Source organism: Neophocaena asiaeorientalis, unplaced genomic scaffold (assembly GCF_003031525.2).
Source record: "Neophocaena asiaeorientalis asiaeorientalis breed wild unplaced genomic scaffold, Neophocaena_asiaeorientalis_V1.1 scaffold825, whole genome shotgun sequence".
In the NCBI taxonomy this organism is placed as follows: domain Eukaryota; kingdom Metazoa; phylum Chordata; class Mammalia; order Artiodactyla; family Phocoenidae; genus Neophocaena; species Neophocaena asiaeorientalis.
The window spans coordinates 583613-599660 of NW_020173937.1; the positions used below are offsets into that span (position 1 = coordinate 583613).

Genomic DNA, 16048 nt, shown 5'->3' on the forward strand with positions numbered 1-16048 from the left:
CGCAGGTCCCACGTTCCACGTGCGCGCGGAACTTTACTCTGGGTCTTTTTGTGTCGTAGGATCGATCCGTACGGGTTTGAAAGGCCTGAGGACTTTGATTATGCAGCTTATGAAGAATTTTTTTCCACCTATCTGGCGATACTCACCAGGAGGGCCATAAAATGGTCCAGACTTCTAAAGGGAGGCGCTGGTGTCCAGAAGAGTATGACACGTAAGTTTGGAGCCTGATCCTCCAGGCGCGCAACAAGTGACCCGACCGACGGGTGACGGGCGCGCCAGGGAGGTCAGGGCTTGGGGTTCCTTCGGGTCTCGGATCTCGGGGGGGAAGGCTGCCGCGAGCCCGGCTCGTATCCCGCGCAGGCTCGCAGGTGAGGGCGCTGCACGGTCAAGGTGCAGGCCCTCCTTTCTTCCCTCCGGCATGAGGCCTGCTTGTCCTTTGAGATGGATGGAGACCATGGCCTTCTTTCCAGAAGAAGGTGGATTTCCTGCTCCTTCAAATGAGAGTGGCCAGGGCTGTGCCCTTGCGCGGTTCTGGGCAGAGCTCTCCCTAACCCCCACAGAGTGAAAGCGGGGTCCTTCCTGCACTCCCCCCCACCTCTTCCCCTGCTCTCCTTGGGGTTCTTCCCCAGCCCCAGGCTGTGCCCTCGCCTCCTTCAGGTTTGGATTGGAATGCCACCTCCAGGAGGCTTTCCCGTGTCACCCCACAGACCCACACTTCCTGTCCTTTCTTTGCCTATTTTCTGTTCCTCCCTGTCTTATGCGGTGTGGGTCCTACTTATTTTATCCTTTGTTTCCCCTGCTGGGATCAAAGACCCCTCCCTGCCGGCTTGATTGGATGGATGATTGCTTCAGTGTTTGTTGAATGAATGAATGGAGTGTTTGCCTGCAGTGTTCCTCACGCTGTGGATAGAGGGTAGACCGTGGGTACCTGCGGGCAGGTGGTGAGGGGTGGACGGGAATGTGCCCCGGGGAGCTAAGGAAACTCAAGTATGTGGGGAAGAGGGGCTGCTGGGCCTTCCTGACATGGGACATTAATGACAATTAAGGGGTGAGGGTGGGGGTCCCAGCCACTAGGTACTGAGTTGTGACCAGAGTATTAGGGGTGTGGTGAGGAGGGCCCGGCAGTGGAACAGGGGCCCTGTACCAGGTCACAGGTGGGCACACGTTGCACCACCAGGCAGAGAGAAGTCAGTGTTTAAGCAAGGGGGTGACAGGTCAATTTTTGCCTTTAAAGGGTCCCCCAGAGGGGCCCCAGTACGCAGGAGATGCTTGGGAAATACCTGTGGGATTAACACGGGGGTGGGGGTGGGGTGGAGGCAGGTGGACCTGGACCTCGGCCTCACCCTGGGCTTCACCCTCAACCAGGCCCTCCCTCCTCAAGCCTGTTACTGGTGGGCAGTGTTTAGTAAAAACATGGGTAAACTAGCGTTTCATATAATCAGCCTGAAGGGACCTCAAAGGTTGACCCTTCTTGTTTCCCAGACCCCGAAGCTAATATCCTGCGTGATTGTACGCCGAGGTCCATCCCTGCGTTGCTGTTGGTGTTAACGTGTTTCCAGCAGACCTCGGCTTCATTTTTTTCCCTTTTGGTTTGTTTTTAAACGTTACACACAAATATATGAAAATAAACTTAATTTTTGCACATGGGAAAACATCGTAATCACGCTAAAAGATGTGAATTGGATTGAGTTTCTCTGCTGCCCAGGCCCCAGTCTCCCGTAGAGGTGAGCGCTGGCGACTGTCCCACGTCCCCCCAGGAACAGGGCGCACTCTCGGGCTGTCGTTTGCTTTTTAATGCAGGAGAAGACTTCCTGTCCAACCTAGACCCAGGGGTCCAGCTGACCCACAGGTCAGTTAACGCAGAGAATCGTGGCAAGATGTACATGTGCGCATAAGCCTTTGTTTTTATATGAAACACACGTGCATGTTTATTCCTCTTTGATTTTGTCATTCGATTCTAGCCTGTCATCTTTTCTTTGAACAGGGAGGGTCCACGAATTCTGTATCTTTCCTGCCGGAGCGTTGTATCTATTTTCCAGTGTCAGGGTCTTTTTTTCCAGGTGGTTCGGGAGTAAAAGCACTCTGAGTGCAGAATCCTTCCAGATCTCTAGTGTCTTCCTCGACTTTTGAGGTCTGATTTAAAGGTTTTGTTTTGCTTTTGCCTTTTGGAGCACTTATCAACTTTTTCTGAAAATTTAACTTGCTTTTATTGAAGTAACAATTATTTCTTTTTCTGCTTTAATTTTTTTTTTTTTTTTTTTGCGGTACGCGGGCCTCTCACTGCTGTGTCCTCTCCCGTTGCGGAGCACAGGCTCCGGACGCGCAGGCTCAGCGGCCATGGCTCACGGGCCCAGCCGCTCCGCGGCATGTGGGATCCTCCCGGACCGGGGCACGAACCCACATCCCCTGCATCGGCAGGCGGACTCTCGACCACTGCGCCACCAGGGAAGCCTTGCACCTTTTTTTATGTCTGACTGAATGATTTCGGCGAGAGCCAGAAGCAAACTCTGTGGTTTCTGGCCTCGGGAAGCGCCCAGCGGTCTGGGTAAAGCTGCCCCTTCCCTCCGTTTCAGTGAAGCGCTACATCCGGAAGGGCGTCCCGCTGGAGCACCGGGCCCGCGTCTGGATGGGGGTGAGCGGAGCCCAGGCCCAGATGGACCAGAACCCCGGCTACTACCTCCATCTCCTCCAGGGAGAGAAGGATGACAGCCTGGAGGAGGCCATCAGGACAGGTGACGCACGGGGTCCGTCCCCCGGGACATGGGGGCTGGGCGCCACCCCCAGAAGGAAACTGTGTTAGCACCCGATCATGCTGTGATGTTGATGAGGAAAGTTACGTGGTTAAAGATGCACCAGCTGATTACAGTTTTCTGGAAGGACATCAAAACTCAGGCGTTCGTGAGGGGAGGAGAGTGATTGGAACTGGCTCAGGAAATATTTGTGTGCCTAGCTAGGTGGTAAGGAAAATGGTACCAGAGAGACCACATTTCTGAGAAGAATCCCTCCAGGAACGCGAGGCCGCTGAGCTAGCAGTCAGTACAGGAGGGACGGGGGCTGGGTGACCCCCGCGGACTCGCAGACACAGCTGCGCGCCTGCAGGAAGCCACACACCAGAGACCTCTCTTTAGGTCATCCTCTGAGTGTCCAGGCTCTTCAAAGTTCAAAGTACTCAAAGAAATGTTTAACCTGGATTGAATAATTAGATTTTTAGGAAATACATCTGCCTTTCTGACTGTAACAGCTTTTGAGAACTACAGATTTAAACACAGATACTTCATTTAAAAAATTTGATTACTTTAAATGTCAGAGAGGTTGGACTGACTTGTAACGTTGAGAAAGTGGTGTGTCCCCGGTGTGAGGAGTAGGGCTCTCAGATCCCAGAGCTGGAGACGGGGTGGGGGGCACTGGGGCGCTGAGCCTGCTGGCTGCACCCTGATGCCACAGCAAACCCCGGCCAAAGGGCTCAGAACAGACGCTGCCATGACCCTGCGGGCACACGTGCGGGGGTCCCTCCGCAGGGCCAGACGTGCTGATTCAGGCGGGAAGAGACCTCAGGTCCAAGCGAAGGCCGATCGTGTTAAATAAAGTTGAATGTGGCCGTTTGTTTGAAAGATGAATTTTAAAGGATCTGTTTAGTGCAGAGGTTTTGGATACATAAAATTGACCTTTCTGTCTTTCCAAACTGAACCTCTGTCCCCATTAAACACTAACTCCCCATGCCCTCCCCCCGCCTCCTACCACCCACTCTCTGTCTCTAGGAATTTGACGCCTCTAGGGACTTCATATGGCTGGAATGACGCAGTATTTGTCCTTTTGTGTCCGGCTTATTTCACTGAGCGTAACGGCCTCGAGGTTCACCCACGTTGAGCATGTGTCGGGATCCCCTTCCTTTCTGAGGCTGAACAGCGTTCTGTTATGTGTAGAGACCGCGTTGTGTTTATCCAGCGTCTGTCCACGGACACTTGGGCTGCTTCCACCCTCCGGCCACTGTGAGTTAGGTGGCGTGAACGGGGCTGTGCAAGTAGTTCTTTGAGACCCTGCTTTCAGTGTTTTGGGTACATGCGCAGAAGTGGAATTGCTGGGTCCCGTGACGATTCTAGGTCTATTTTTGAAGGGTCTGGATCAGTCGTTTTATAGGGACAGTAGAGCCGGTGCTTCGTGCCACGTAAGTGCAGACCAAACGTCCCGCTGTGTCTGCCTCTAGCATGGCAGTGGGGTAGGTGTAGAGAGATTTCAAAACACGGAGAAACATCTCATCATAGAAGACATTATGTAGCGACGAGCACTGATCTCTCTAGTCTGAATTAGTGAAAAGCACACATTTCCCTGTGGTGGATGCCAGTTTTTGGAAGGTTCAGAATTCCAGGAAAAAACTCTTCTTTGTAACAAACATACAATGAAAACTTACGTGCTTTGAGGCAGGCAGCGTGCTGTTCGGCTCAGAGCTGGTTTTCGTGGGCAGAGACCAGGCCTGGGCCAGAGCCCGGGGGCAGAATTCCTGCAGCAGTGGGGAGGCCTCCAGCCGTCAGCTGTGTCCGAGAGTCCCGCTGTCGCGTGGACACACTGCTCTGATCCAGGCAGGGCCAGCGGTTGTTAGCTGAGCCCCGCCCTCCTTGCTCCGCCCGCGTCCTCGCTTCACAGGATCGCAGCTCCTTAAGGCAGGCGTCCGGCCCGGGCGGGGAGCGGCCAAGCAGCAGCAGGGGTCTGGCGGGCTGTCCTGCAGACAGAAGCCGGCAGCGATGAGTTTATCTCGGGCTCACTTTTCCCTTTTGTCTGTTTCTCTCTAAACGGGAATCTCGGGGTGTCCCGCCTCCTTATGTGTTCAGTCTTCAGAACTGGGAAAATTCTCCGAAGTTTTATGTAACCTGTTCACCTGTCACCCCACCTCATCCCCAGCTAAGCGGGGGGCGCGGGGGTGGCGGGAGCCGCCAGGGCCCGAGCAGCCCGGCCTTATCCAAGGATCCCGCTCTGTCGTCCTTGCTGACTCCAGAGGAAGGGCTGCCGTGCCCACCTGTGTCCCCGGGCCGGGCTGCCGCGGGACAGGGGCCCCGGGGGGCCGCCTCTGCGCCCCCGAGGCCGGCTGATGGTGGAGGTCAGGGAGGGTCCGGGTCCGTCGCAGAGCCGTCTCTGTCCCCAGCCCTGAGCGGCCTGCACCGCGGATTTCCTCACAGACATGAACAGGACCTTCCCTGACAACGTGCGGTTCCGGAAGGGCTCGGACCCCTGCTTGCAGAGGACCCTGTACAACGTGCTGCTGGCCTACGGGCACCACAACCGTGGCGTGGGCTACTGCCAGGTGAGCCCCCGGCGCCCGCAGCCCCGGCAGGGACGCCAGCCCGGTCCTGGGCTGCCAGGTCCTCCCCGACACAGGCTGGGACTTCACCGTCTCCCAGCGGTGCCAGCCCACGGAGACGGGGCGGGGGAAGGGGAAGCAGCTGAAGTGAACACGGGCTGCGGCGGCCAGCATCCTCTCGTCTTGGTGCAGACGGTGGGCACGTGTGTGTGTGTCTGAGCGTGCACGTGTGCGGTGGGCCGGCCCTTCGAGGCTGTTTCCGGAAGCCGGATCAGCCGGCAGTAGGAGGGGACGGGTCGTGCTTCCTGCTGCGCGGAGCCGCCCGTCAGGTGGCAGGAATCAGTTCTCGTTCCTCCCTGGAGACTCTCCTTCTGGAGCATCGAAGGGACAGTGTTCACGGCCTGGAAAGCGAGGGGAGCTGGGTCGGGAGGCGAAGGGACCGCGCCCTCCCGCCGGTCACTCCGGAGGCTGCCGGGTCCCGGCGGGTGTGGGCAGGGGCCAGGGGCTGCGGCTGGGGTCTCCTGTCCCTGCGTGTGAGGCCTCTGTGCCCCCCCGAGCCGGAGGCCAGGCCAAAGCGTCCCCGAGAGGAAGACAGGCCCTGGGCAGTAGCACCTACGGTCCCCGGTGGCTCCAGGGCTGGGACCACGAGCGCCGGGCCAGGGGCAGGGGACACGGACGCCTACTCGGGGCGGCCCCGGCAGCTCGTGTCCCGTGTGGACGGCACGTGGTGTGGCCTCGGCTCCGGGGGTCGGGGGGTTGCGGGAAGGAATGAGGTGGGAGTTTTGAAAAGACCAGCAGCAAAGATACATGAGGCCACCGTTCAGAGCGGCTGGTGTGACCCCCAGGTTGTTTTCAGGCCGCTGTTCCGCAGCGGGTACCTGCAGAAAAGACGCAGCTGGGCGGATCTGTTCTTCCGAGGTAATCCCTGTCGCTGTCACTTGTTACGACTGCCCTTAACGTCCTGTCCTGGGGCAGGAGCTGGCCTTCAGGAGTCGGGGAGACAGGGTGGCTGAGAAACTGTCCTTAGATTATTCTAGCTGCTGTTCTTGTGGGTCTTAAAAATAGGGTTAAAAAATAACCCACACAATTTTAAACATGAGCCTGATGCCAAAGCTCTGCTGGCTTTTGGGAAATACACGCATGTATGTACACACACACACACACACACACACACACACACACACACGTATGAGAGTCACTTGTTACGACTGCCCTTAACGTCCTGTCCTGGGGCAGGAGCTGGCCTTCAGGAGTCGGGGAGACAGGGTGGCTGAGAAACTGTCCTTAGATTATTCTAGCTGCTGTTCTTGTGGGTCTTAAAAATAGGGTTAAAAAATAACCCACACAATTTTAAACATGAGCCTGATGCCAAAGCTCTGCTGGCTTTTGGGAAATACACGCATGTATGTACACACACACACACACACACACACACACACACACACACACACACGTATGAGCTTCCTGCGGGTGCCGTGACATCGTGCCGCTGGCTGAGAGGCGCACAGGACAGGAGTCAACCGTCTCTCAGCCCCGCAGGCAGGAGTCCGAGGTCCGGGGGTCGGGGAGCTGGCTTCTCCATGGCTGTCTCGCTGGTGACCCGTAGCCTCTGTGGGGTGAGGTGTCTGGGTCCAAATTTAACTTGTTGGTTGACGAGAGCTGGATTTTCCCCTTATTGCTAGAGAAATACGTGTTTATTTTAGAAGTTGTAGAGAAGCGGCAAAGAAGAAAGTGGAAGTCACCCGAAACCCAGTCTCGCAGGAGAGGCGCTGACTCGGCGCTCGGCCACCGCTGCTACTTTCCGGGTCCGCCCGCCCCTGGCGGCTGAGGGTCCTGAACTGTGTGTATATGGCAGCGTCTGCCCCCTTGGCGCTGTGCACCCTGAATTTCCCCAAATGGGCTCTATCACGAGATTCCACTTAACGTCCCTGAGCGGCAGACCACGCGCCTTACCGCTCTTAGGAAGTGTGGTCACTGGTGTGGTTTCCCCCCCAATAGTTTCATGAACACGAGGCCCTGGCCTGCTCTATGTCAGGAGTCGTGGGTCCAGCTACACGTGTCACTAGACGGCAGAGCCTCAGACGCCGTAGCTCCACTGAAAGGTCGTTCCAGAATCAGGCAAGCTTTAGGGAAGAGCCAGGGAAACGGAAAGTTAGCCGTTAGCCAGGCGATTACAGAGTCTGCGGGTGGTCCAGACTTCAGTGAGTTCCTTTGGTTCTTTTGTCTAATTTCAGGGAATGAACTTCCTAGCGGGGTATCTGATTCTGGTGACAAGGAGTGAAGAGGAGTCCTTTTGGCTGTTGGACGCCCTTGTTGGCAGAATACTCCCGGGTACGTTGAGTCCTCGCGGTAAGAGCGGAACTGTCGCTTTCTGGTGTTGCCGAAACGATGTCACTGACAAGTCAAGACGTGACGAAACGGAAGGAACTGTCTGAGAGTCGAGGTCGAAAACCTTCTTGCAGTTGAGTTGAGACAGGAGCGCGCGAGATGCGGGTCCCAGCAGGCGGCGATGCGTCTCGGGGCCCGGACGTGGCCGAGTGGGCTCTGAGCTCCTTGTCCGGGTCTGCGCGGCTGGCGTCTGGACCGTGGGGACTGTCGCGGCCGTAGTGAGCAGACCGGCGAGCGGCCGGGCTTCTGTAGCCTTCGTTGCTGGGCTCGTGAACGGCCATGGGCGCAGCGACCGTCAGCTGTTGTGGCTACTGCTTTCGAGGTGAAGATCATTCCTCTCGTGCATTTCTACTTTTCCGTTTATTACTGAATGTTAATTGTTTTAGTGAGTAAACCACCACCGATTTCTGTGATGCGCTGTGTAGACGGTGAGCTGCAGAGTGGGGTCCCTTTGGGACAAGAAGTGGCCGGAGCCGTCTGGGGTGGGAGAGGACTTGGGCAGATGTGACCCCCCACAGCCACGATGGGGGTGATTGGTCCAGCCGCTGGCAAAGTCCTGGTGACTGTGGACGGGCTCCGGCTGCCCACGCGACGAGCCCTGGTGGTCTTGTCTGCTGTGCCCGCCTCCCGTTTCCTTCCCCCTCCTCCCCCACCCGCCTTCCTGGGTTGGGCCGGGCTCAGCCCAGGACCACCCGGGAGAGCAGCCGCCTGTCCTGGGGGCTGTGTGTTCAGATGCGAGGGCAGCCGGGGCCCGTCCAGGCTCCAGGCTTGCCTGCACCCACTCTCGTCTGGTCCATGGAGCAGCCACACCACACATGCCAACCACTGGGTCCCCTTCACGGATGGCAGCACGGAGGCCTGGGCTCAGATCCACAGCTCTGTGCCCCCAGGAGGTGAGCCTGGGCGGTGCCGTGAAGAGGGGCCCTCTCCTCGGGCTTGTGCCGCTGTTAGCAAGGGCTGGGGGGATGCCGCCCGCGGGGACGGAGGACGGAGAGGGGCAGCTGCCCCGGATTCATGGCGGAGCCTGAACAGCTCTCGGGAGAAGATGGACAGGCTTCCAGACAAAACGCCAACACGGCTCCGTGGTCACCGTTTGCTCAGTTAGGTCAGAGGCCGCATTATGATGAACGTTCCCACCATGACCAATCCCAGGTGCTCTTTGGGGGTTTGGGGAAGCCTGGTGGCGACACAGCAGCGGGACCGAGATCAACAGGGGCCGTAAGGGCCGACCTAGGGAAACAGAAAAGCAACAGGTGGGCCCCCGGGGGTGGTGCGTTGCCCAGACTTATTTTAAGGCCATAAAATGTCATTTCTGATGATTATTAGGCTCAGTCAGACTAAACTACAATGCAGATAGGCCCATCCTTCTGCAAGGACAGGGCGTCGTGGCCGGGCTTAGATCACAGGATGGCCCAGACAGAAAATGGCTTCTTTAACGTCAAGATAGTTATGTCTGGGTCTCCTCCTCTGAGGAACCCCTACCCTATCTGCCCTTAGACTGCCGAGCCTGCAGAGAAGGGACGGGGGGTGGGATGGGCCGGGCCAGCTCGGGATGTCACATTGGTGATGAGTCAGCCTGTTTATGAATGAACACGCTTGCGTCCTGAGAGCTGGTCTGACCCGTTTCCCCTTGAGACACAGGGGAGCCGGGCGACGATTGCCCCTCCCGGGAGCAGCCCTGCTGAAGCCAGAAGGCGTGGCCCAGACAAGGGCAGGCAGGGCTCATTGTGGGGGGCGACAGTACCCGGGGCCCCCGGGCCCACCTGCCCCTGCAGCAGCGCTCCCCTCTCCACGTGCCGACACAGCCGTTGGGCTGTTTGCAAAGTGAGGCGACCCCGGGAGTGGCCTGGCTCGGGGAGAAGGTCCTTGGCATCTGTGCACAGGCCGCAGGCTGAGGGGGGCTGCAGGCGGGGCCTGGCCCGTGGGGTTCGCCATCAGCGGCTCACGGCAGACGGGGGCACGGGGGCGTCAGCGACCCTTCTGTGACTGGCTCAGGCCTGTGGCGGGTGTGGGGTGTGACCTTGACTATTTTGGGAGCTGCCCTAAGCCTGTCTGTAACTGAGAACGAGGCCGTGCTGTGCTCCCGGCTCCGCAAATCCGCTGTCTCTGCCGCGCTCTCCTGAGACGGCTCGGCACCCTGCAGGACGGGAAGCGGAGCCTGCCCCTTGCCCCCGGGACCAGAGCCAGAGCGCTGCTAGTTGAGAGGACAGGACAGCCAGCGGCCCTAGGGTTTAGGAACAGAAGTGAGAGGAGGGTATGGGAGGGAAGGAAGCTTCAGTCCCAGGTACTTATAACTGAACAGGCTTCTAGTAACCGATTTCTGGGGTCTTTAGGACTGAGCATGGTTTCGTGTGTGCACGCACGCTGAAAACCAGTGGTGTGACCGTGATGTCGTGTCGATACTCGTAATGATTCTATTTTAACCCAAATACTTAATTAACAAGAACGTCTCTCCCTTTGCTGTGGTGAATGACCAAACTGTGTGTGGCAGTGGGCACACAACGCGTACCAAGTTTTCCTATTTTATTATTTTTTAAAATTTTTATTTATTTTATTTATTTATTTTTGGCTGTGTTGGGTCTTCATTGCTGCGCGCGGGCTTTTCTCTAGTTGCGGCGAGCGGGGGCTACTCTTCATTGCGGTGCGCGGGCTTCTTATTGCCGTGGCTTCTCTTGTTGTGAAGCACGGGCTCTGGGCACGTGGGCTTCAGTAGTGTGGCCTGCGGGCTCAGTAGTTGTGGCTCGCGGGCTCTAGAGCACAGGCTCAGTAGTTGTGGTGTGTGGGCTCAGTAGTTGTGGCTCACGGGCTGTAGAGCGCAGGCTCAATAGTTGTGACACACGGGCTTAGTTGCTCCGCGGCATGTGGGATCTTCCCGGGCAGGGCTCGAACCCGTGTCCCCTGCATTGGCAGGTGGATTCTTAACCCCTGCGCCACCAGGAAAGACCCCCTGTTTTATTATTTTATTTTATTCCTGTTTTTACAGCAAAGTTTAAGCTGTCGTGTATTATAATACATGACATTAAGCTAGAAAATTCCTTGGCAAGAAAGTGTCCATTCAAAAGACAGTCGCGCAGTTGGAAGCATTGGTCTGTCTGATGCCCTCCTGTAACGTTCACCTGCATCTTCTCCATGAGAGGAAAATAGGACACGTGACACAAGAGGGGTGGTGTTCTGTGCTGGGGGCGCCCAGGACACTTTGGGGGGGGTGCCAGGACGCTCACACATTCGGTTTTCCCTTCCATCCATCGGCGGACACTTGGTTGCACCCACTGTTGGCTGCCTGATCTTGGGTTGCAAACGTCCCTGCTTTCCATCAGGTTGTGACGGATGCCCAGTGGGGCACTGCTGTCCGGAGTGCTGGGACCCGGGGCCCCACTCTGGGCACTGCTCCCAGGAGTTCCTGCATCCCTGTGGCTGGGATCTTGCCCTGGGTCACCCTCTGGAAAGGGTCGCTGGGCGTGGCCCCCCTCACGGCTCAGGGGGAACGAGGGTCACGGGTGTCAGGGGCTATGGTTTGTGGGGTCCACGTCCCCGCTTCTCCCCTGTCCCCGTGCAGATTACTACAGCCCCTCGATGCTGGGCCTGAAGACGGACCAGGAGGTCCTCGGGGAGCTGGTAAGGACCAAGCTGCCGGCGGTGGCGGCCCTGATGGACAGTCACGGCCTGCTGTGGACCCTGGTCGTGTCGCGCTGGTTCATCTGCCTGTTTGTGGACGTCCTGCCCGTGGAGGTGAGGGCGCCTGGCTCGGACTGGGGCCGGCTAGGCGGCCACGCGCTGACCCGCTGTCTCTTCCTCTGCAGACCGTGCTTCGCATCTGGGATTGTCTGTTCAACGAGGGCTCCAAGATCATCTTCCGGGTGGCGCTGACCCTCATCAAGCAACATCAGGCCTTGATCTTGGAAGCCACCAGCGTCCCTGACATCTGTGAGAAGTTCAAGGAGATCACCAGAGGGAGCTTCGTGACCGAATGCCACACCTTCATGCGGGTGGGTGTCAGCGCCCTGCCGCCTCCCTGCGCGGGCTGCCCGGCCCTCCTCCCTAAGCAGCCCAGGGAGGGGCTCCAGCCCTTCCAGGCCAGCTTCTCCTGGAGCCCAGGGTGCCCAGCAGACCCAGGGTGCTCACCCTTGCTCCCCTCCTGCGCCGTCAGCCCAGGGGTGGGGCCGGGTGCCACCTGGGGCCCCCCAGGGAGCCCCGTCACATCCACACCTTGGTTTCTCCCGGGCCTGGGAGGTGACCGCCCCCATCCCAGGCTTTCCCGATGACCCGGTCTACACCGGGCCCCCCATTTCTGTTCAGCCCTACGCTTGTTGACTTCTCTCCGGCCTTGGTGGGGTCACGCCTGTCTGTCCCTCCCCGCTGGGTCCCGGGCCTGGCGCAGGCCGTGTGGACAGCTCAGATCGCCTGAGTGAACGAAGTGGATGCTGCGTCCCACAGGCCCAGGGGGGCGGGGTTTACAGGGACACTGGGATGAGGGCGCGAAGCCCAGGCCTGGAGTGACCCTGGGAGGGGGGAGCGCTGACCCAGACGCCCGGCCCGTTGTGTTCTTCAGCTTCCCGTTTGAAACAGCTGCACTGATGGCGTGCCCCTCCCCCACCCCCCGGGTACGAGGCCCTGGCGAGGAGGTCCTGCAGCCTAGGGCTGTTCAGGTGTTTGGCTTCAGTGAGTGAAGGCCCCGGTACAATTCACCCTTTACCTGGAGGTTTCAGAGCTCTTCAGTGCCTTCCGCTCAGCGGGTGGTGCAGCTGTGCTGCTGGGCCCAGGCGTTTTCTTCTCCCCAAGGGGCGCCCCAGCCCCAGCTAATGCCCCGCTCTGTCCCCGTGGCTCGGCCTCCTGGACTTTGGCACAAATAGAGCCAGACAGTGCAACTTTGGCGTCCGGCCCTCGGACTCAGGCTGATGCTTCCGAGGTGGTGCGAGTCTGTCTGTGTGGAGCAGGGCCCCCGCACACAGTAGGTGCTCAGTTAGTGCGGGCGCCTGGCCTGCTTGTGTGATGGCTGCAGGCGGACGTGTGTCCACGGCGGGTGTGGCCGGTGTTCCAGCCCAAAGGTGTTCTGGGCCCTGTGAGCTGAGTGGACGCAGAGGATTGGCGGGGTGGCCTCCCCACACGGCAGAAAAGCCACTGCGTAAAGACATGTGTCTGCCCACGACAGGTGTGGCCATCATGGGACGCTGGCAGGGAGGTGGCCCTGGTCTTATTTTCTCAGGGGTCGCTACAAAGTTGTATATGCATTTCAGCAAAACTGCAGTTCATAGGTCAAACCTCTCTGAAATCCTGTGTGAGAACATCTAGAATTTCGTTGAGAATGAAAGCCGTGATCTCATTGGCAGCTGAGAGCAACGTAACGGGAAGAGGACAGCTGAACGCATCTGAAGAGTCTGTTCTCAGGTCATCGCCCACTCAGAACTTGCTCCCAGGTGCTCCCACCCCGCCCCCCAGGCACCTTCTCTCCTCCTCGTTGTGAAGCAGTTTCTCTGTTACTGGGAGCAAGTCTGAGTCCCTTCCTGCTGCCACTTCTCAAATCTGGTTTCTTCCTTGCTTAGTCTGCTCACCGACGGCCCCGACCGGCTTCCGAGCTGCTGCGGGCAGAGTCAAAACGAAAAGAGCCCACGCAGGAAGGGCAAAAGCAAAATCAGGGCTTCTGTGCAGCAATGGACACCAGCAGCAGAGTGAAGAGGGAACTCACAGAACAGGAGAGACTGTGCAAACCACGGCTGCTAAGGGGTCAACATCCAGACACACAGAGACCACAGCGCAGCAAGGAGCCAAGGAATTACATTTTAAAATGGGCAGAGTGGATTTCTCTGGTGGCGCAGTGGTTGAGAATCCGCCTGCCACTGCAGGGGACACAGGTTCGAGCCCTGGTCTGGGAAGATCCCACATGCCGCGGAGCAGCTAAGCCCATGCGCCACAACTACTGAGCCTGTGCTCTAGAGCCTGCGAGCCACAACTACTGAGCCCACATACCACAACTACTGAAGCCCGCGTACCTAGAGCTTGTGCTCCACAACAAGAGAAGCCCACGCACTGCAACGAAGACCCAACACAGCCATAAATAAATAAATTTTTAAAAAAGAAAAAGAAAAATGGGCAGAGGGACTTGGCTGGCGGTCCAGTGCTTCAAACCCCACGCTTCTAATGCAGGGGGCACAGGTTTGATCGCTGGTCAGGGAGCTAAGATCCCACATGCCGTGCAGCATGGCCAAAATGTTTTTTAAAAAGTTTTAAATGGGCAGAGGGCCTGAGTAGACCCTATCCAAAAAAGACATACAGGTAGCCAACAGGTACACGAAAAGATGCTCAGTATCACTCGTCATCAGGGAAATGCAAGTCAAAACCACAATGAGCTATCGCCTCACACCTGGCAGAATGGCCATCATCAGAAAGACCACAAATAACAAACGTTGGTGAGGATGTGGAGAAAAGGGAACCCTATTCATACATTGTTGGTGGGAATGTAAATTGGTGCAGGCACTGTGAAAAACAGTATGGAGGTCCTCAAAAGACTAAAAATAGAACTACCATAAGATCCAGCAATCCCACTACTGGGCACTTATCCAAAGGAAATGAAATCAGGGTCTCTAAGAGACCGACCCCAGCCCGCCCACGTTCATTGCAGCATCACAATAGCCAAGGCATGGAAACAACCTGAATGCCCATACAGATGCATGGATAAACAAGATATGGTCCATCCATGCAGCGGGATTTTATCCAGCCTCGAAAAGGAAGGTCCTGATACCTGCTACCACGTGGATGAACCTGGAGGACATTATGCTTGGTAATTTGTCACAAAAGGACAAAAACTGTCTGATTCCACATATGTGAGGCCCCTGGAGGAGTCAGATTCATAGAGACAGAAGCGGGGTGCTGGGGACAGAGTTGGGTTTGGGAAGATGAGAAGGTTCTGGAGATCTGATGCCCAACATGTGAACATAGCTTACACCACCCAGACACACACCTGGAGTGGCTAGGATGTAAATTATTGGGTGGGCCAAGAGGTTCGTCGTTTTCTCCGTAAGATGGCTCTAGTAGCACTTAACTGTCTTTAACTTCATTCAAAACAATTTTGTTCAACAGAGTTTTGGAAGTCCTAGCCACAGCAATTAGAGAAGAGAAAGAAAGAAAAGGAATACAAATTGGAAAAGAAGTAAAACTGTCACTGTTTGCAGATGACATGATACTATACGTAGAGAATCCTAAAGATGCCACCAGAAAACTACTAGAACTAATCAATGAATTTGGTAAGGTTGCAGGATACAAAATTAATGCACAGAAATCTCTGGCATTCCTATACACTAACAATGAAAAATAAGAAAGAGAAATTAAGGAAACAATCCCATTTACCATCGCAACAAAAAGAATAAAATACCTAGGAATAAACCTACCTAAGGAGGCAAAAGACTTGTACTCAGAAAACTTTATAAAACACTGATGAAAGAAATCAAAGATGACATAAACAGGTGGAGAAATATACAGTGTTCTTGGATTGGAAGAATCAATATTGTGAAAATGACTATGCTACCCAAAGCAATCTGCAGATTCAATGCAATCCCTATCAAATTACCAATGGCATTCTTTACAGAATTAGAACAAAAAATTTTACAATTCGTATGGAAACACAAAAGACCCTGAATTACCAAAGCAATCTTGAGAACGAAAATCGGAGCTGGAGGAATCAGGCTCCCTGACTTCAGACTATACTACAAAGCTACAGTAATCAAGACAGTATGGTACTGGCACAAAAACAGAAATATAGTTCAATGGTACAGGATAGAAAGCCCAGAGATAAACCCACCCACATATGGGCACCTAATTTACGGCAAAGGAGGCAAGAACATACAATGGAGAAAAGACAGCCTCTTCAATAAGTGGTGCTGGGAAAACTGGACAGCTACATGTAAAAGAATGAAATTAGAACACTCCCTAACACCATACACAAAAATAAACTCCAAATGGATTAAAGACCTAAATGTAAGACCAGACACTATAAAACTCTTAGAGGAAAACATAGGAAAAACACTCTGCTATAAACCACAGCAAGATCTTTTTTGACCCACCTCCTAGAGTAATGAAAATAAAACCAAAAATAAACAAATGGGACCGAATTAAAAGCTTTTGCACAGCAAAGGAAACCATAAACAAGACGAAAAGACAACCCTCAGAATGGGAGAAAACATTTGCAAATGAAACAACGGACAGAGGATTAATCTCCAAAATATATAAACAGCTCATGGAGCTCAATTTCAGAAAAACAAACAACCGAATTAAAAATTGGGCAGAAGACCTAAATAGACATTTCACCAAAGAAGACGTACAGATGGCCAAGAGACACATGAAAAGATGCTCAACATCACTAATTATTAGAGAAAT

General features: G+C 55.5%; 1 protein-coding gene across 1 annotated transcript in view; it reads left to right on the forward strand.

The window, feature by feature from the left end:
* The window catches only part of GRTP1 (growth hormone regulated TBC protein 1), a 20582-nt gene that overhangs the window by 1787 nt on the left and 2747 nt on the right, over nt 1–16048 (forward strand). The window contains exons 2-7 of the mRNA XM_024752644.1: nt 6–211; nt 2574–2732; nt 5172–5296; nt 7528–7624; nt 11238–11410; nt 11482–11667. Coding sequence (XP_024608412.1) covers nt 6–211; nt 2574–2732; nt 5172–5296; nt 7528–7624; nt 11238–11410; nt 11482–11667 — 946 coding nt within the window. The remainder of the gene's footprint in view (nt 1–5; nt 212–2573; nt 2733–5171; nt 5297–7527; nt 7625–11237; nt 11411–11481; nt 11668–16048) is intronic.